The 22,574-nt window shown below is 38.9% G+C and overlaps 1 protein-coding gene across 3 annotated transcripts in view; it reads left to right on the top strand.

The window, feature by feature from the left end:
• The first annotated feature begins 301 nt into the window (after positions 1-301).
• satb2 (SATB homeobox 2) overlaps positions 302-22,574 on the top strand; it is a 131,656-nt gene continuing 109,383 nt past the window's right edge. For 2 of the 3 annotated variants that reach the window (XM_088083724.1, XM_088083723.1), the window contains exon 1: positions 302-903. In XM_088083724.1, the coding sequence (XP_087939850.1) occupies positions 890-903 (14 nt within the window). In that variant the 5' untranslated portion in view covers positions 302-889. The remainder of the gene's footprint in view (positions 904-22,574) is intronic. The other variant, XM_088083725.1, reaches the window with a different exon arrangement.

The raw sequence follows: 22,574 nt of genomic DNA, 5'->3' as shown, positions 1-22,574 counted from the left end.
TTTTTTTTACAAACTTGACATGTTCACAAGTACCCGCGACCCACTTTTGGACTTTTGGGAGCCACTTATCTCCGCATTAGTGGTTCCCAGTCTCTTCATGGACGTGGAGTTCTGATCCACCAAAGAACTGTTTCCGGACTAACTGGATTTTTTTTGGGTGTTTTTGGTTAATCACGTTCAGAGCAGAGTGACCGACAGGAGGCGCTCTGCATCCGGCGGACGCTCCGGTGACGCACCGGGAGGAGGCGCTGCGCAAAAATCACACTCTGGTACAACACCGGAACCGACGTTTCCCAAATGTTTACGCTCAGTAGCGTGAGTGCCAGGACGTGCACCCAGGCCCGGCGAAGATACTCAACAACGACAGTAAGAAATGCGTCATTCGGAGTCATTTTTAGCGTCGATGCACGCTGACAAAGTTAAAAAAGTTACATCCGCGTAAAATAATCGCTCGTTTAATGAAGCAGCTCGCGCACAACCAGTGACAAAGTAAACACACTTGAAAGGTGGATACCGGATGCCGCTAACATGTCAGCACCTCAGTGGACTTTCCGGCCGATTTTTGCGTCAATTTGGGATTTTTTTTCACCGTCGGTGAGGAGTGCCGGGAGTTTTTAATGGCTGTGGAGAGAAAGTTTGAAACGTCTGAGGAGCGCAGGCTAAATGGACTGGTTATACTGGGACCAGAGAAGCTAAATGGACTGGTTATACTGGGACCAGAGAGGCCGAGTGGACTGGTTATACTGGGACCAGAGAGGCCGAGTGGACTGGTTATACTGGGACCAGGGAGCCTGTGTGGACTGGTGGAGTGGACTCTTGCAGTGGGAATAAACGAGCACAGAACCTGGAGCGGACTTTCGAGGACCTCAAGGTGCAGGAGACTCCCAGGATGACGTCAGGCAGGTGAGTCCAAACACGCGCTCATTACCCGTTATAGTGTGTGTATGAAGTGTGCAGCTCTCTGTGTGATTGTTGAAGTGTGTTTGTGGCTGCAGCTGCTGGGGAGTTTTTATGTTTTTTAATCTCTGCTTTGTTGCTTTGTTGATGTTTTTTTTGTGCTGTTGATTCTGTAGTTTGTTTCATTTATGTGGCCTCGCGACACTTGCTGCATCCAGACTTTTTGATTTAGGGGAGACCAGGGTCAGCTGGCACATTTTTCACTTCACATCTCCGGCATAAATTATGTTAGAGTAGTCTAACCAGCAGCAAATGAAAGGTTTATTTTTAAATCGGGTGATTTGTGACTAAAGTCATAAGGTGCATTTGTGACAATCTGATTATTTAGCTCAGTGTTAAAATGTTAAAGTAACAAAAAAAAAGAACAATTTGCACATTTTATCAAACAAAAACTAGACAACAATAACATTTAGTGGAATATCCTAATTAGACATTTAAAAAAAAAAGTCTAATTACTTTTGCCATTGACCATTAAAGATAATGATAATTAATCACAGATATAAACATAATCTGTCAGAATAGTTTTTAATTTCTTTAAATATAACTGTTACTGTTACACCTGGTTGGCAAATGTCTCCAACAACTCACATTTGACTAAACTCTGTGATGACTTTATATTAGCCAGCTGCCATTCGTCATCCAAGTTTTTCAAATCTTATTTCTGAATGTACAGAAAATATATTTACTAGAAGTAACACATTTCAATCTGTTATCATTCTGAAGTTGTCAAATACACCCGCTTTGACAGTGTTTACAATGTGAGGTCCTGATGCCAAAAAGCCACCTTTCTGACACGCTGCTGGATGGTGTGGGCTGAGAACCGTGCGTGGTGTTATTATCCGCCGTCAGACAGCACCTGCTGCGGCAGCATGACATGCAAACTGGCGGCATCAGTTGAGAATGCAGCCGCACGGAGGCTGTCATGTCTGCGTGGTATGCCGCTGGACAGTGTCAGGTTGAAACGCCGCAGTAACGCAGTGACGTAAGGAGTGTGAGGGCGTCTGTGGGGCCGTTGGGAGGGTCCAACAAACCCAGGACTTTCATGTGGTAGTCTGGTGTTTGCGTCTTGTCTGAATGTGATTTTTTTTTTCTTCACCTTACATGTGTCTCCTTCGCTTAATCCCAACCATGCGTGTCAGCATGTGCGTTTGTCGATGTCCCGGTGTTGTTGCTTTTTTGTTTTTGCCTAAACGCGGAGCGTAATAAGTAAACGTGAAAGTCCACTGCAAAAGTGTCAATATGTGACGATTTGGGATGAGAACAAACTGCAAAATGCAATAGGTCCAAAAAATTTAAAAAAATTCAAATCACTTCAAACAACCACTAGAGAACAATAACATTTATTTATAATGCTGCCTATTTTTAAAACAAACAAACAATATAAAACATTTGCCATTAACAATTCAAAAATAATCGAAATTAACTAACAATATAAACATTGTTTTTAATCTTTCAAAATAGCTTTTAATTTACTCAAATACAGTTACTACTGTTAGAATTGATTGTAATAAACCAACCCCCAAAATCAGTGTTTACGGTGTACCTACATCCATAAAGGCTCAAAATTGCCCGTAAAAGCTTGAGTGGAGCTGAGGGGATAATTACAGCTTCATCTGTGCCGGAGAAAGTTTTCACGTACGAGTCGTCGTGCCATTCATTCCTTTGTTGATCCGATGAAATATTGATTACAGCCTCTTTAAATGAAATGATTTAGCGCTGGCGTCGTGAAACATAATTCAGAGCTTACCTGCTGCTTCCAGCATGCATTTCACTGTGAGTAAGACGGAGGAGGAGGAGGAGGAGGAGGAGGGAGGGGAGGAGGAGGAGGAGGAGGAGTAGCTCTGTTTCTGGCGTCTCTGGCGCTCTGTTTAAATCATCACTTCCTGTTCTCAATCCCCACGTCTGCTTATCCATCATTTCATAAGCATGCGTGTGTGTGTGTGTGTGTGTGTGTGTGTGTGTGTGTGTGTGTGTGTGTGTGTTGATACCCCAGCCTCCCATGGGTGGCGGCGGTGGGCGAAGAAGGGGGCTGCTCCCTCAAGACACCCCCTCAAATTATGGCCTAATCAGTTAGCCCCAGGAGCAGGCCGTCCACAGCTCGCAGACAAACAGACCTACAGCAACCTCATCTCACCCCTCCTCCTCCTCCTCCTCCTCCTCCTCCTCCTCCTCCTCCTCTCCCAGCCACACAACGCCGCGCCTGGCCTTGTCCCCGCTAAGACCTCGCTGCCTCTCTCTGAGATAAAACAGGTCCAGCTTTGGTTTTTAAAAAAGTGTCGGCTGCTCCTGTCCCTCACTTATCCACTCCTCTTGTCTAGTCTACCTGGCCCTTTCACCCCTCACACACACACACACACACACACACACACACACACACACACTCACACACACACACACACACACACACACACACACACACACACACACAGTAGTCATAGATTTGATTTCATGCTGTTTAGGGACTGTTTGTTATTTATTTATGAGAGGGGAGGGGTGGTGTAAAAAGGGGGAGGCGTGTCAAATCATTTCTTATGCACAGGGGAGGACTTATTTATTTTATTTTGGCTTTAGGGGAGAGGCGTAAAAATTAAAATGACTGTATTTTAAAATTAATTTATCACCAATTTTTAATCCCTTTGGGACCTGATTATTTTCCAGACACACAAAAAATATTGTAAAGATTGATTTCTACTCTAAAAGCACTTTTTTTAGGATACTTAATAATGTTTTTGTGCTGTCCAATACAGAGGACAGAGAGTTTTAACGCAGAAATCGCCTAAAAGTAAAAATGACAGTAAATGGTCCTAACAGACCTTTTATCAAGAAAAGATGATATTATTTATTTTTAATGTATTTTTAACTCTTATCAGTGAATAAAATTATGCCATTGTTTTGTCAATATCCTCAATATCTGAAGAATCTGTATGTGGAAAACCTCATGAGATGAAAATTTTGTAATAATCTATAAGATGCATTAAAGCTGATTGTATCATTGGAAAATAAAATCAGAACTGTATTACATCTACTCATGGATGTAATACAGTTTTTTTTTTTACATGTATTTATAATATAACATATCTTGTGTACTTTGAACACAGTTGAAATGCTAATTATGTACTTTTACAGTATGATCAATAGACTGAAACTGTTAAAAAGGCGGTATGGCTTTACTGCCGTCCACTTTGATTAGCTTGCAAACCTCCTATCAAATAAGTCTGTGCATTTTGGTGGAGTCACATGACATTAATTATAGATCTAGACCTTCAAATTACATCAGTTGTATTGGACAGGGATCTGAAAGGGTTAAAATAGCCTAAATTACACCATATCTCATAATCAGAAACTGTAAAAACCAAGTTTATCCACCTTTATCCAGAAAAAATCCATAACCAAATCTGAGCTAAAAATAGTGATATTTCATTAAATGACTTTACACGTCTCATTTGAAATTTGGCCAAAAATGAACCATATGCATGAGCTAACCACCAAGCAGGACAAAAGTGAAAAACCAACTCTCATCTTCAAAGGGTCCGTTTTTAAAATCTAATAACTAATTTATGGCAGAGGGAGGGGCATGCTCTCAGGGAAGCTCAATGAAAAACATCTGTACCGTCGAGGAGGGTCAAAATAAAAAATAAGATGCTCCAGCTAGGCTCCTCCTGTGATAAATGATGAACAGTCCCTAACAGTTTTTAGCTGAACCAGCATGTCATGATTTCTGCTGCCGGCTTAAATCCTCGCTGCTGCTGCTTTTCACCTTTTTGTTTCCTGATCCGAGTGGTTTTACGCTCTCTTACGAGTTGCTCCGTGAGCTTAAAGTCCGTGAAACCAGCTCCAGCCCCATTGTGTAATTTCAAGAAGGCATGTCTGCCGGTCGGAAAGTGGAGCATTTTTGTGTTTGTGTTCCCGACACTAAAACTAAACCAAGAGATTTGGTTGAAGGTTGAAGAGGTTTTTGGGTTTTTTGTCTGTTGCACGAATCAAACCGGATTGTATCGGACTTGTTTTATAATCACCACAGTTTCTAAAACAATTGCTTTCTTGTGTTTTTTTGTGTGTTTTAATATTTACTGCTGCTGCAAAGCGTTTTGCATGAATCATTTTGCAGCAGCTGCTCCAAGAAAGTACTGCAGTCGCACTCAATAATCTCGTGGTAATAAAAGAAAAATAGCACCGTGAGAAATAAAACAATGCCATGATATCACTTTGGCAACTCAGTTTATGTCAACAAGTATCTGGCTTTCCCCCGGATCATTAATACACACACACACACACACACACACACACACACACACACACACACACACACACACACACACTTGGATCCACAGCACTAATGTGATGCTTTGTCAACTAAATCATTGCAACTCTGCCCGGTTAATCAATGACACATGGCAGGTTCTGGCAATGTCAGACCTCCACTGGCTCCAACGCACCATACCGCTCATCTGCGTTGTCATTCCCACTCCTCTATTACCACCCCCTCTCCCTCACACACACACACACACACACACACACACACACACACACACACACACACACACACACACCCCATGTGCCAAACCAGACCACTCTCCATATACACTAATGCTTCTGTTCCCTCCGAGCGGCTCCATCCGTCATGTTCACCTCAGTTAAGATTCCCATTTGTTTTCATTTCACAGCTTTCGCGCACACATGCAGGCGAGTATCTGCATATGCACGTGAGAGCTTGCAGACAATTACCAAAAGATGCATATTAACTCGCACAGGCACACATTACTTTTCCCGAGTGGTTGCAAGGGCTTAGAAAAGGATATTTTGCTATTTTGAACCCTTTGGACATCAGTTTTCTTGTGCTGCCTTTAGATGCCTTTCACAAGCTTATTTAACCCTATGAAACTTGAGTGAATTGGTTTGATTTCTTTGAAAATATGGGGAAAACTGTATTGACCAACTTGGCAATGTCTGACAAATTGCAAGAAATTAGTAAAAGGTGACGAAGAAAATGAGTTGAAAAATAACTGATTTTTTTTTTTATTACAAAATTATCAAATAACTGAAAAAATGTCCAGAAAATGTTTTTAGAAATGTTACAGGAAAAAATACACATTCAAATTTTCTGAACATTTTTTTGTTGTTTGTTTTTGTTTTTTACATCTCTTTTTTGTGTGCATATTTTCAGCTAATTATCTTGCAGCTTTTCCTAATTTCTTGCTTTGTTTTTGGGTAATGTGTTGTTAAGCTGCTCACTGCCTTCTTTCCATGTTTTCCAAAGAAATCAAATCAGTTTGCTTGGATTTTATCACGATACATGATACATATCTCGATATTTTAAAATCTCTTCTAAACAAGTGCAGACTACTCAGTTACTATTAAATAAACTGTAGTTATAACAGAGTTAAATAAAGTGACTACTGTTGTATAATAAAGTTAAATAAAGTGCTATCTTCATTAAAACAGATAATGTAGTGTTAATTATAAAGTTAAAGTAATATTATAATTATATAAATCATAGCAAAACTACTGGTGCTTTTATTTTGAAGCACCTGGAAATGCTGATGTTTTCGGGCAGCAGCTATGAAAAACTTAGACTTTTAATGGCGGCGCCTTTAAACAGGAAGATGTATTGACTGCTGAAGGCAAACTCAAAACTCTCCAGATCATATATTAAAAATATTTGCAATTCACGTTGGTGCTCCATGCTTCCAAAATGCGTTCATAGTCTGGAGCCCTGCAGATGCAAAAAAGACACACTTCACCCCAAACACTATAATTAAACTCATCAAGTAAAACTGTTACTATGAGGACGTTAAATTTGAGGATTTCCAGTTCGGTTTGGTCACATTGGTGCACCATGGTCACAGAACGTGACTAAATAGGTCGAAAAGCGGTCTGCAGCCGTGCAGATGCAAAAACACAAGAATGTGTGTGCAGTATCATGTTTGTGAGTGTTTTATCATTTTTTTTCCTCTGCGTTATCAATAGCCGAGTTCGGAGGCATTATGTTTTTGATAAGTTCGCCCGAAATTGGTTTTACAGGGCCGATACCGATAATTAGTGTGACTGATATCCAATAACTGGAACGGTTATGCATTTACAATAAAAATGAAAATCTTTCTGTCAATATTTATCATTTGGAATATAACAAACTCCAACACAAAACTTAGTTTAAATGCCTTTGACAAATGTTTACTGAAGCTTTCAACATCACATACAGCAAGAAACCAGCTACTTTTATTTATAAATTCAAGTGAAAATTTAAACAAAAAAATGAATAAATAAAAATATCTCCCTGAGGTTTTACAACGTGAAAGTCCTTCCCATGCTGACACTTTCTTTGCACTTTTTATTAATGAATTTTATTAGCGGTCATTAAAATAAATGATATGATAATGATACAGATAATCAGCAAAATGCCAAATATCGGCCCCGCTAATCTGTTGACCCCTAGATTTCGAGTTGTCTGTACATCCGGCCCATTCTTGTGAACACGTCCACTTGGACTCAACAATCAGCTGATTATAATTTGGCTCTCAAAGGTCAAGGTCACTGTGACCTTGCATCTGTCTCATTCTGGTGAACGCAATGTCTGAAGATGGCCTTGAGGGAGGTTTTTTCAAATTTGGCACAAACGTCCAGTTGAACTGGATGAACTGCGCTCAAGGTTTAATACCAAGGTCACGGTGATCTCATAAAACATGTTTTTGGTCATAACTCAAGAATTCATGCGCTCTGATTTCACACAAATAGGACATAAGTTTTGACATTTTATATCAAGAGGTCAAAAGTGACATCATAATGACATCATAATGACATCATAAACACTTTCTGTCCATTACTCGACTTCAGAAGGAGACATCTGGTCAGATACTGACTTGGTGACACTAAATTTGAAACTGTGGTGATTGTCAGGTTTGATGACACTGTTTGTTGTGTGGTCTAGGTGATATTGAGGATGAGGTTAAACTTTTTCGTTTTGTTGCCCTGCTCATGATGACTTGAGGGATTTACGTTTTACTAAAGTGTTGTCAATTTATGCTGATTTCTTTCTTGGATAATATGAAAAACTTTGTCGTTGTGCTTCAGGAAGGGAACCTTTTTTGTTACGAATTTTCTCGCTGAAGCTTGGGAAAGAAGGCAGAATATTTTGTTTAAGGCCGAGCTTTAAAATAATCCGTATTTTTTTAATGAAATGAAATGAATTATTTGACTGCTGCAACTGTAATTTTGGTGTCTTATAAACCCATGAGGGTTGGGCAAATAAAAGAAATCAATCAATCAATCTGTCAAATGTAGAGCCTTACCGATTTATCGGTCAACCAATATTACCGATAGTACCGGCATCTGCGTATATTTTTTTCTGATATGCGCTGATAAGAAAACTTTTTTTTACAGACCATAAGATGCAGAAAACGATGCTTGGGTGATACTGAACAGCACTGATCTTTATTTAGTTATTTATTTTACTGAATTTATTCTTTAATTAAATGGTCAGTAAAGACCAAACCGTACTGATGTGTATTTTATTTTTATATTCTTTATTTGAATGGTCAGTGAAGACTAATGCCACGCACATACAGTACTGATGTTTATTTTTATTTTTCATCAGTTCTTTAATTTTGTTTGTGTGTAATGTTAAATAAGTAAATTGTTAAATAAAAGTTGTTTGTTAAAGAAAGCAGCCTTCTGAGTACTTTTGCAGAATCAGATCGGTGCAAAATCCGTGCACAATCCACATAGAAATGATCTGTTTTCATTCCAGCTCAAACATTCACGATATCGGTCTCCATATCAGTGATCGGTGCATTTTTCCACTATAAAATCGGTATTTGTATCGGCCCCAAAAATCGGATGTCGGTCGCGCTCTAGTCAAAAGAAAGGCAAAGAAGAGTGCAGAGGGAAGCAAACAGGTGCTGCGTCACCTCAGAAAAAGAGTTAAATCCTGAGATTTCTCAGTAAAATGTGATAAAGCTGGATCCTGCGAGGACTGAGAGGCGGACTGATCCATATCTGAGCTGTGATTATTTGAACAGCACTTATGAAGCCATAAGGCCGGGCCCCGGCTCCTGAACGTGTTGATTTTAAACCTCCCTGGACTCTTAATAATGGCCGATTGAGCCTCTTCCTCTGTCTCTCCCCTCACTCTTTTCTGTCTTCCGTGTCCAGCGCTCGTCCGCTCCGTCCCCCCCAGTATGTTCTGTATTAGTGGGTCTTTGTTGAGTGTTTGAAGCAGGAAAATTAGGGAGGTGGGTGGGCATCCGACCACCATACTCTGAGGAGACCTGTGACGCACACAGAACTATCCTCTGACTCCATTAGCATACCTCTGCTGGCACAGAGACACGCAGAGACACGCTCTCATGTGGACGCTCTTTTATTTGTCCACATCTGGAGCCTGAAGCCCCGCAATTTAATCAAATCACGTGAGATCTGTGACTGAGATTTACCTCCTGAGATCTGAGCTATTGTTTGGTCTGCGTTTATAATATCTTCTTTGGGATCAGAAGGACCTGATAAGTATAAAAAAGTAAAAATTGTCTTTGAACAGTGAATAGTTTCGGGGAAAAAGTCCTCATGAGGACATTGGTTTTATTTTATAGTCACAAGTGTGTTATAAAGTAAACTTTATTTTGTTGCACAAAAACAAAAAAAGCAAAAACATTTTGTTCATTGTCCTGTAGCTCCACAGGTCAGGTGTCACTGCTGCATTAAAGAAATAAAGTCCCAGTGTCCTCAAAAAGACAACAATAAAGTCCCAATGTCCTCAGAAAAGATGACACTAAAGTCCCAATGTCCTCACTTGAGACAGCAAAGCTCCAATGTCCTCAGAAATTATAATAAAGTCATAAAGTCTTAAAAAAGATAACAAATCCCAAAGGCCTTAAAAAAAGACATAATAAAGCCCCACTGTCCCCAAAACGAGACAACAATAAAGAACCAGGGTCCTCAGAATAGATGATAATGATAGACCTCAAATGAAATGTCATCCCAATGTCCTCAGATGAGACAGTATCATACCAATGTCCTTAGACAAGAGGATAATAAAGACCCACTGTCCTCCAGTGAGACAAGAATAAAGTCCTAATATCCTTGAATGAGACAGTGTCATCCATATGTCCTTAAACGAGACAATATTGTTCTTATGCCCTCAGACTAGTCAATAATAAAGACCTCATGTCCTCCAAAAAGACTTTAATAAAGATGTCCTCAAATGAGAGAAAAATGAAGTCCCGTTGTCCTCAAAAAGACAATAATGAGGTCCCAATGTCCTCAATTATGCCCCAGTGTCCTCAAAAAAAAGTCCCAAAATCCTCAATGAGACAATAATGTCCCAATGTCCTCAGATGAGACAGTAAATTCCCAATGTCCTCAAAACAGAAGATAGTGAAGTCCTGATGTCCTCAAATGAGACAATAATAAAGTCTCAATGTCCTCCACATTGCAGTGTCAGGGAAGTGTAAATAAACGGATGCACAAAAGATCTTTACTTCTCATTAACTGAACCATGCAGCCATAAAAACGGAGCATCTTAGACGTCTTTTTCTAAATTTGAAGCTATTAATGTAAAAGTAAAATGACAAAATTAAAAAAATCTTAATTTTTTTGACTTAAAAGGCAGTCAGAGGGTGATTGGCGTGCCCTGTGCAGGGAACACAACCTTACGTTGAAATAACTTTTGAAAAATGCGTGTTTTCCAAAAGGAGCCTTCCATTGAACGTCAGAGAAAATCAGAAATTAATACTTTTTGACCTCCGAGCCGTGAGAAACGTGCACACGTAGAACTCTCCGTGTTGAACATTAGGGGGTAAAGAGGGCGTCGTGGGGCTGTTCGGGCTCCTGTCCTCCCTGCAGCGGGATAACGTTTCACCAGTTTAGATTAGTTCACTCAGGACCCATCAGCACATGTGGAAGTGACTCTCAGACGCCGCTCACAGGCCGCTGACTGAGCGGTGTCTGTGTGTGTGTTTGTGCGTGCGTGTGTGCATGTGTGGGTGTGTGTGGGTGGGTGTGTGCGTGCGTGCGTGCGTGCGTGTGTGTGTGTGTGTGTCAGAGGAAGTGCACGGACCAGCTGATGCAGTGTGTGCTATGTTAACCCGTCCAAGGGCAGCATAGCAATAACAAACACAAGATCACAGCAGTGAGGTCACCTCTGACCCTGCACCCTCCGCACAGCCGGCCAGATCATTATCGCTCTGACAGCCACTCAGGAACCGGCCAACACACACACACACACACTAGATACTCGACGGGCCAGTATGGGTGTCCCTCAATGCATGTTTTCAATCATTGACTCCCTTTAGAGAAATCAAAGGGATTTACTTTGGGAGACAAAAGCTTCCTCATTGGTGTCTGACAGTAAATGATTGACATTTACTTTGAATGTATTGGCCCCGCCCACCCTTGAGGTGGGGGGACCTGCAAAGTGAAACCATCCTCCATCCCGCACCCTTGTTTACCCACAAGGCCATTTGCCCGTTTGTGGTGCAGAATCGTTTTTTTTTTTGTTGAAGTTTTGATGCCAAAACGTTTCCAGGAAGCGTTGGGGAGCTGCACGCTGCATGGTAGGACCTGTGTAAGTGTGTGTGTGTGTGTGTGTGTGTGTGTGTGTGTGTGTGTGTGTGTTTGGCATGCGTCCTTCTTGTCCTGGTCCTCAGACTCAATCATGTAGAGCTTTTGAATCAATACTTTTTGGCACTTTAAGCGTCTCACCTGCAACCACGAGAATCTGTTTGCATCTTTTTTTCCATTCTCCGCTCTTTAATATCTTCCATTTTTCCAGCCCTCCTCCCTCCTTCGGGGCCGACACTTTTAAAGCGTATCAGTTTCCGTTTCCTCCAAACATCAGCTCGCTCTTGACATGAGGCTCTCAGGTATAAGAGGCCGGCTGCCCGCGTTATTAGGACAGACAGCTTGTCATGGGGAGTGCTTGTGCTTGCCAGGGTGATTGTGTCGGCCTGTCACTGTGAAATCTGACAAGTTGATTTTACTTTAAAAATTCTAGGAAACCGATTGCCTTGAAAAATGTGAGTAAATATAAGAATTAGTCTTGGTGTGAAATCTTTAAGTTTACTTGAGATTTTTTTCATGTCTACTTGATTTTGTGAAGTTGCAACTTAAAAATGATGAGTTTAATTGTATCAATCTTTTGAAGTTTTAGTAACTTAAGTAAACCAAGTTTAAAGTTCTGTGCATCTGCATTTTGTAAGCTAGTTGGTCATATTTGTATTTAAAAAAACAAAACAGAATTTGCAAATCTCTTCAATTTATCATTTGCAAAATCCTCTTTGTGATGATCAAGTTAAGTCGAACTAACTTTGTATACTGAAGTAGCTAACACAAAAGAAAAAGGTAATTCCACTTGTCAGTTTTAAGTTAGCACAACTCCACACAATTAAGTAAATACAGTTAAATTTTGAATAAACTAGAGCAAATAGGTTTAATGATTGTATTTACTTCACATTACAAAGAGAATTTTACCAGTGATGAAGTTCAGAGATCTGTGAGTCAAAGTTTACAATTAGGAAAATACAGATATATACCACAGTAAATTTGGTTTACTGAAGTTGCTAAAACTTGATTTGATTAAACTTGTCATTTTTAAGTTGCAAGAACTTTACAAGATCAAGTAAATACTACAAAATTTTAAGTTAAAAATTAGATATAAAGTAAGCATACATAATACACATGATACACTAATAGTTATATTTATTTTACATTTTTCAAGGCATTCCGTTTCCTACATAAAAAAAAGTTGAAGTTGTTAAAACTAAAAAGACTGATTTAATCAAACTTTTCATTTTTAAGTTGCAATGACTTCACAAAATTAAGTAAATACAGCTAAATTTTAAGTAAAGTTAAAAATTAGATATAAAGTAAACATACATTTATACTTATTAGTTATGCTGACTTGCATTTTTCAGGGCAATCAGTTTCCTAGATTTTTTCTAAGTAAAATCAACTTTTTAGCTTTTTAAGTGGAAATTCATAATTGGCAACATCCTCTTTGTGATGATCAAGTTAAGTCAAGTTGGTTTACACTTAAACAAACAAGCTAATTCCACTCCTCCTTTTTAAGTTGCAACAACTTTACAAAATTAAGTAAATACAGATACATTTTGAGTAAACTTAACAATTAGATATAAAGTCAACAAAAAAAGATGAATAGTTTTATTTACAGTTTCAATCAGTCAATCAGTTATTTTAAGTGAGATCAACTTGTCAGATTTTGCAGTGCATGAGCGAAGTGACCACTAGAATTGAAACAGAGGTAATTTGGAGTGACTTTTACGCTCTGAGTGTCAGTGTGACCTAAATGATGTTAGAGCCAAGAGCATTTTTATTTTACTGGCACGCTTTGTGCGCACCGGTCTGAAGGCTCTCCTGTCTGCGGCGCTTAATTTAGACGCTGTATTTTTAGGAGAGAAAGGAGGAAAACTGTCACGGTGTAAACAGTGCGCTGGGCACACAGGGAGGCGCGTTTTATTTCACTGAGCTGGATATTAAGCGCCAAGCTGCAGGATGAATTAGGCTGATGAGCTGACGCCGTTTGCACTTTGAGAGGCTCTAACAGGTTTGATACAACAGCAGGAGTTGGTGGTGAATGTCTGGACGGCTCTGCGTCTGGCACGCTGTCCATGTGGAAGACAATCCCTCTGGCAGGTCAAGCAAACCCCCTGAACACTGAACACACTTTCCAAACCTCATTACAGAGACCTCCGCTGTTTTGTTGCTCGTAGGGCCCCAATCAAACCTCCTCCTCCTCCTCCTCCTCCTCCTCCTCCTGCAATTCTTTTCAAATGAGAATTGAATTTCTTTTTCAAAGTGTTTATGTTATCATTTGTAAATCTTACCAGAAGTGGACCATGAGGCACAAGAGGGGGAACTCATACACAGTTTAATGAAGTATTTACAGATAATTCCAACTGTCAAATACTCGCGCCCAATGACATAGTGCAGAGTGCTGACGCTCACAACCGCCTCCCCCCCCAAAAAACTTGACTCCCTCCTCGTCAAAAGCAGGCGGATTTGATTTCAGGTAAAAACTTATTGGGAGGAAAAGGAGGCTGCGGGGGCCGCCAGCGAGGGCCACGGCTTTTACCGAAAGGAAAACAATCCTCTGTGGTGCATATCGGAGCTCAAAGGGCCCAGACGTTGAGGAGCTCAGATAGGCATGAGCACATTAGAGCTGCTGCTGCCTCCGATAGACGCAAATCTGCTCGGAAAACAAAACGTCCAAGGTCAGCCTGCCGCTGCTCAGTCCATTAAGTGCTCCTGGCTCCACTTTCTGCACATTTTATTCATCAAAAAAAGGAAAAGAAATGTGTCTTAAATCAGCCTTTGGATTCATTAATATTATGCTTATCGCCACTTTGTAAATTGGCACATTTTAATGAAAGCTTGTATGTTAAAATTAGGCTTTATTAATTGTTATTTATTTATAGATTTATTACAAGAATACAAAAAAAATAAATAAATAAAAAATAGGGATGTAAAAAATCCCTTTGGTCTGTGTTAATAAATCATATCTATGTGTTTAATTGCTCATAATAAATCTAAAAAATATTCCTAAATTGTTAATAGATTTTGGTCCACATCATCAACCTAAATATTTTGAATTTATTATTAATGAATTAAAACTGATGAGTAGTGAATAATATAATATTTAAAAATCAATTAGTTAAACTTTTTCTCATGAATAGGTGGAACAGAAAAAAAATAGGTCAACATTTGCACAAATAAAGTCTAGAATATCTAATATAGTATTGGCATATATTTCAACAAGAAGTCTATCAGATTATATTCTTTCTGCCTTTAAACATGTTTGCATTTTATTACCATTAATTAGTTACTATTAATATTTATGTTATTAATAATTATTATTATTAGTATCATTATTATTACGTTATTTGACATTCAAGAGGTCGTAATGGTGCAAAACCTCTAAATTAAATCTTGTATTATTATCATGTGTCTGGGGCTTTTTGGGGCTCGCGGAGTGAAAAATGGTGTGAAGGAGCAATAATGGACTCGCGAGTCGTGACCTCTGTATGGAAGCAATTTGGGGAAAGGGTTGAAAGTGGCGTAAAAGACAAATTAATCCTCGACGGAAACGAGATACATCCTTTAAAAACAAGCCATTTGGAGCGCTTTAGCCCATCAGTTCCTCTTTAATCCAACCGGAGGGATTTTAGAGCTGCACAAAGGCTGAATAATACACAAGAATCAGTTATTTACTGCTGAAAAAGCCCTTAAACGATCCTTTAAATCTGCGTATTAACCCATAGAAATAAAACAAGTTCACAACCTTAAAATCCTCAGTGATTCACTTTAATCAAGCAAACGACAACAAATATGCGAACTAGGTGTTCTGCAAAAAGATGTGTATTTATTTTCTCTCGGGCTTTTTGTTTAATAGTCTGTTTTGTGTCACACGTCTGTTGTTCGTTATGCGTTAGTTACTTTCGTTTTCAATTACAGCTGATTGTAACCAGCGCGAGCGTTTAATTTAGCGGAACACTGGAAAACTAAAGAATTAAAAACAAAAAAACACGTTTGCTTCATTCATAAAAAATGCAATAATAATGATACAAATAATAATAATAATGATAATAATAAGAATAAGAATAATAAAAGGGATGGAATTAACAAATAAACAGTCTTAGTCTTAATTAATTTAGATTATCATCATCATCGCCATCATCATCATCATTATTAGTATTATTATTGGTCGCATTAGTACATCTATTTCTAATTCTGTCGAATTTTATTGTGTGTATTGATGTTATTATTCCTAATTCAGCAATTCTAGGCTAAATTATTAAAATGTTTCATTCATTATTTATTATTTCCATTATTGATTTTACACCTGAATTTCCGTTCTCAGGTCAGTCTTTGTGATTCTGTGAATATTTGGCCTTGAAGGCCTTTTTGTGCACGTTGTCTTACTCATTATCATCACAACTACCCTATCATCATCATCATCATCATCATCATCATCATCATCATCATCTTCATCATCATCACCCGCATTCACATGAATAATTGACGCACTCTGGAGTGAAATAGCAATACGAAAACGATTTTTTAAAAAACAAATAATACCGAAGATAATTCAGTTAGGCTGATTATTAATTTCTTTCGTTGCGTTTCAAGCTTTACAAACTCTGAAACACACTTAAATTCATTTAAGAAATATCTGATGGTTATCAGGTTAGAGCTCTGCAGTCAGTCAGCCGCTCTGATGGCACGTGTCTGCACATATTTTCACTTTCTTAAACAAATAACACTTGAAATACTTCCTAATAAATTTGTAATGAGACGGTTTTTTTCAGGCCACAACTCCCTGACCCGTAATTTCTATGACGTTATATTTGATTGATTTGGAAGAAAACATTTTGATCAGAAGTAATTTGCATTCAGTCTTTTTTTTAACATCCTGAAAAATATTTAAAGTATTTCTCATTCTGCTTTATTAAAGTCAATTAAAATGTAATTTAATCGAGCAGTTTTTTTTTGTTTTTTTTACAGATTTGGGTTTATAATTCAGAATTTTTGGTACCTTGGCATTTGTGTGTTTTCTCTGTTGTTTCTGTCTTTTCCTCTTCACCACACAGCCGCGCTGTTTGCACAAATGATGCTTCTGCTTCTCTCAGTCAAACACTTATGAGGTGACAACAGGCGTCTGAAAAAATCATGCAAACCTACAAAACCGCTTTCCCCTCGATGTCAAATACACGCAGGCGCGTGGCATAAAAGCTGAGTAAAAGATGTGCTCGTGACACACCAACAAACAGTCCCTTAAAGCACATGTATATCTATCTTGTCTTGATACGAAAGGCCATCATGTTGAACATTTATTTTTTAATTTAAAAAGTGCGTAAAATGTCGTTTATGCGTCATTTCCCCCGAACTCTCCCATAATGTAAATTCAAGGCTTTAAAAACTCTGGTTATTTATTAATGTTTCATTTTTTTTGCTTGATCCAAGCCAGATGCATTCTTCTCTAAATTATTCTGCTGACTTCTTGAATTTTAAATGAGTTTTGTGCCGTAGTTTCTGCTCTGCTTCAAATCACGGGGGTCACCTCCTATAAATCGCTCCGCTCCAACGATGTGAAATAAATAAAAGCGTGTTATTCTTTTCTTTCTGTTGCTGTTTTTTTTTTTTTTTTTTTTGGAGAGAGAGGTGGTGCTCAGTCACAGCACAGAGCCCCCCTCCTCCAGGTCGTGCTTCCCACGCGTGCACACACAAAGACACACACTTACCTGCGCGCTAAATATGTTCTCAATAAGTGTAGCTGCCCCACATTACTCTCCAATCACTATCATGTTTAACACAAGCTGCGGGAGCGCAGAATCACATCAATTATTCACAGCGGTCCTTCTGAATTTGTTTTCCATCGGGGTTATTTCTGGGATCAATATTTCATTCTTTCTTCACGGCATTGTGGAGCTTTTTACGCTTGTTTGGTCTCGTTCCTAGATTCCCACTTTCCCCAAGAAATGGAAAATAGATAAAGAGAAGGAGAGAGTGTGTAAGTGATGCAGCGGAGGAGCTCTGCAGGCAAACGATTCCCTGCCGGGCTTCAATAATTCACAGCGCCTGCTTGCAAGCCCCCTCCGTCTTTGCATGATGAGAGAAAAATGCACATGATGCAGTTAGTTAACAGAACATTTCTCTGAATAAATACACAACACGCTTCACTTTCTCTGCAGCGAGAGGAGGACAGAATTTAAGCTGACAAAACGAGGCTTACCTCCTGATCTGAGAGGAATATTTAAATTATTTAAACACGAGGAGAAAAGGAAGATTTGTCTCTAATAAGTTCATTTTTTGGTGATATTGTGAAATGTGGGTTTAAAATGCAGTCTTTAATCAGTTATTATACCTGCAGAAAATCCATTTGGATCTTTTGGATTTAGCAGAAATGCATAAAAAATTAAATCCATGCGATATGCTCCAAATTTAAGAGACCTTGAGAAGAAGCAACAAAACGAAATATTTACCCACCACGAGTCTCCGGCAGGGCCATTAATTTAAAGATAATTGTCTAAATAAACTACAAAAGCCACAGGTCACATGATGCGTCCTCCCCCCTTCACCAAAAAGGAGCAGTTTGGAGCTTAATATCGCCTTATCCAAAAACCGCAGACACTTTGGGTTTATGGTGAGAAATAAAGCTTTAAATGGAATTTAACGCTCTTATTCTCAACCCTCTAATGAGCGCTTTACGACGAAATTAAAAATAACTGCAAGAATTCAACCGACACTCGTAAATGGCACCATACGAGATTAAACCTCTGTTCAATTTGACTGTTTTTTCTAGAAATAGTTTAATATGTTTTTTTTCTGTTTATCCATGATTCTCACACACTTGTTTTTGTCATTAGGCCTGCGTTTATTCCTGTAAAGCAGCAGTCTCAGTGGCGCGCATAGACATCATCATCACCGTGATTATCATATTTAATAATATTGACGAATGAGCAGCGAGCAGCGGACTGGCTCTCCGCCACCGACTGCCTCCACTTAATTCTGACTCCACATCTGAGCCGAGCTGCCAGGTGTCTGATAAGCAGGCTACATTAAAGAGGTGAGTTTAATGTTTTTTTTCAGAGATGCGTTTTACGCGTTTGATGTTGCTATGCGCAAAAATAATGACAAAAAAGTAAAGTAGTAAAGATTCACAGGCAGTTTCTCTCTCCAAAGCAGGTTTAAATTAAGACTAAACATCTCCTTGTCTTAGTAAATATTTGTGGTGATTTTCAAATCTCACAGAAAAATGCAAATTTTTATGTTCTACCTGCTGATCAAGAGGTCAAATATCCGAAAAACAGGCCTCTCTTTCCTGGAAAGCTACGCGCACGCCTGGCGACGCACACACGCGGGACGGCTCTCGCGCGCTGTATAGCGGACCCCCTCTGGCTCCCCCATCCACGATGTGAACACCCAGAGGCCCCCGGAGCACGCAGTAAATCCACCCGCCCCCCTCCTTCAGTGCGCGGTGCCCGGCGCGGGTCCTGTCGTGCCAACACGAGGCTCCGTTAAAACTCTGCAGCGCTGTTTTTACGCACGGTCGCAGTGTTGCAGATGTTGCAAACCTGTGGCTTCGTTCGTGTTGCTCAATTCGCTCGCGCATGCTCTCGTTAAAATGTGCATGAAAGACTCCCTTGTTGCAGTTTAACGTCAGGCCAGAGAGACAAGTGGTGCATGCAAATCTGAGCCGAGGCTCAACAGACAGCGAGAGAGGGGAAGAGGAAATCACAAACAGGTACTTGAGCTGCAGAATTAAATATTTGCTGCTGGTTTAAAACCCCAAACATGCGCGTCTGACCACTTGACCCCAGTGTAGTGCACTATTTTTTCTGTAATTTAACAAAAAAAATAGTGATGCACTTTCCAAAAAAGAAGAAGAAAAGAAATGACCTCTTTCACACCTGCACTGTAAAAAAAACATACTTTAAACTGATAATATCCATGTAAATGTTATTTGGCATTCAGAAAATATCCAGTGTTTAATGTCATTTGACCCTCGCCAGCTTCCTTATCTGTTTGACAGTGACATCTGTCCATCAGGTCACAGAGTGGAGGCGAAATCTTCAGTCAGACTGCAGGGCGAGCAGGTTAGGGAGCAGGTGGAACCGTCAAAAATGTGCTTGTATGTATATGTGTATATATATATATATATGTATATATATATTTAAAAGTCCTAATGGCTTAGTATTGAAATGAGGCTGTTTCTGTATTAGTGTCTTTCTTCTTTCAGTATGATATTGATATGGTGATAAAAAAACAGATATTGTTGCAGATTTTGGATATCTCCATATCATTAGTGTTGTAAAGTGACGTAGTTCTCGTAACATGGTAATCTCAGCTCCCTGTGCAGATTTAAACAGTTTATCACAAAAACACAGCAATTCTTATTTCCAGGTGCACAAAACATACTAAAATTACATCCCATTACTGCCAGTACCCTTTAAATCCTGCACACCGGACCTTTAAAGGTTGCATTACAGTAAAGTGGTGTAATTTTTGCGACATGGTGATCTCTGTAGACGAGGATCTGCCCTTTACGGAGATATAAACGTCTCCTAACGTAACAAAAACACAATAGATCTTATTTTGAGGTGATTATACTCCAAAGGAAACATACTTATTAGATTATATTCCATTTATGTCAATATGTTTTCCTAAATCCTACAATCCTAAATATCAAGGTATTCATAGATATCATGATATGAGACCATATGTGTCTTACTTTACTTTTAGTTATTCTATTATTTTTCTTTTCCCACTTAGTCGTTATCTCCACATAATGATAATTAATCAATTATCTTGGTTTTTAAATATTTTATGAAATCATCAGCATCAAGGAAATTGTCATAAATATTTTGGTTTTCTCCATATTGCGATATACCCCTTTTGACGATAATCAAGATGCCCCCAAAATGCTCCAGATGCCATTGACCCCAAACATAGACATCTTTAACCCTGAAAAATTCTCACTTTGAGCGTTAATGTCACGAAAGCACAAAAACTCAGCCTGCCCATACATGATCCTAGGATTTTAGAACATTTCTAGAATTTTAGGATGTTTGTAGGATTTTGGGACATTTCTCAGATTTTAGGACATTTAATGGATTTAGGACATTTGTAGAAATTTAGGAAGTTTCTGGGATTTTAGGACACTTCTCACATTTCAGGACATTGCTAGGATTTTAGGACATTTATAGGACGTTTAGGACATTTAATGGTTTTAGGACATTTGTAGGATTTTAGGACGTTTCTCGGATTTTAGGAGACTTAGGATTTCAGGAAACTTTTAGGATTTTAGGACACTTCTCACATTTCAGGACATTGCTGGGATTTTAGGAAATGTATAGGATGGTTAGGATTTTAGGACATTTTTCAGATTCAATTTGTTGTGAATTAGAAAACGGTTGGCGGGCCAGATTTTGCTCGCGGGCTGTAAGTCGAGTATTGCTGCCAAAGTGCATTAAAAGACACAAAACTGAGCTTGTTTACAAAAATCTTTGGATAAAAACATGAAGCAGTTCAGCGTTTAAAGAATAGCTCATATTACCCACCAGAACCTCCACTGCCCCCCGTTCAAAGCAGTCTAGAACCAGGTCTGATTTCATAATTTAGCCCCAAAACTTTGATAAATATCGTGCTGTTATTGTGAACTCTTCTGACTGCGATAATCGCGTAGTTAAAATCTATGACACCCCTAAATATCACAGTTTTAACTCTTCGACCAGCAGCTTTGCATTCATGAAAACACACAAACACACTCAGAGTGGACCTGCAGACAGTGCACGTGATCAGTGTTGTGCACATATTTGCATGTGGCGTTCACTGTCGCTGGCTCACATGTCCCATGAGGCATTCACTGACCATCCAAAGTGTCTTAAACTCTGAAAATGGAGATTAACTTACATTATTCATGTTTTTGGGAGGACGTGACCCCTCGTCCTACGCGGCATTTACGCGCTCACATGGGTTTATCATTAACAGAGACGCTGCAGCTGCATTGAGGGCATCTAATAACGAGAGATAAAGAGGAGACTTATTATTAGGCTACTTATTAACATGTATCAGTGCGTGGACTTCACCTCGGGGCGGATTATCTCCGGGATGATACCGACATGTGTGAAAGTATTAGAGGGAGGCTGATAAGTTCCTGCTGCGAGAGGCAGAAATATTCTCCTGGTGGAAAAGTAACAACAGAGCGCTCTATCTTCCTCTAATGTCAAGGTCTCTGATAGTCAGCTCCATGTTATGGCCCCGGGAAGAAGATTTCAGTCAGATATGATTTGGAGAATTATTACGCAACTGTTTATGCTGAATGGAGACGACACAAAGTCAAAACAGACATTATTTTAGCATCTAAAGGAAGGATTTAGTTAAGGATCCCTATGGGCTCCTGATGTGGGTCTGTTTAAAATCACCTACACTGTAAAAATCTGACAAGTTCATTTTACTTGAAATAATCTTGGGAACTGATTGAAAAAAAGAGACCAATTATAACTATTTAGCTTAATTTGTGTTAACTTAAAATCTAATTGTTTGGTTTTCTCGAAATGTAGCTGTTTTTACTTAATTTTGTGAAGTTGTTGCAACTTGAAAATTACAAGTGTTATTCCCTTGTTCTTTCTGTGTTAGCAGCTTCAGTCTACCAAGTTAATCTGACTTAACCTGATCATCACAAAGAGGATTTTTCAAACCACGAAGTTTGGAGTTCTGCGAGTTCTGTTTTAAGAAAATACAAACTTGGTTGACTGAAGTTGCTAAAACTTAAAAAGAGTGATTGAACTTGTCGGTTTTAAGTAGCAACAACTTCTCAGAATCAAGTACATATGACTACATTTTAAGTAAATTTAAAATAAGATATTAAGTTAACATAAATTAAGATTTACTTAAATGTTTCAAGGCAAACTATATCTGACAAGTTGATTTTACTGTTAAAAAATCGAGGACACAGATTGCCTTCAAAAATGTAAGTAAATATAACTGTTAGTGTTTATATATAATTGTTAAGTTTGCCTAAAATTGAGTTGTATTTAGTTGAGTTTGAGAAGTAGATGCAACTTAAAAATGACAAGTTTATTAAAATCAATCTTTCAGTTTTAGCAACT

Source organism: Plectropomus leopardus, chromosome 10 (genome assembly GCF_026936395.1).
Source record: "Plectropomus leopardus strain MGB_pleo_1.0 chromosome 10, ASM2693639v1, whole genome shotgun sequence".
Lineage (NCBI taxonomy): Eukaryota > Metazoa > Chordata > Actinopteri > Perciformes > Serranidae > Plectropomus > Plectropomus leopardus.
This window is presented reverse-complemented; position numbering and strand designations above follow the sequence as displayed.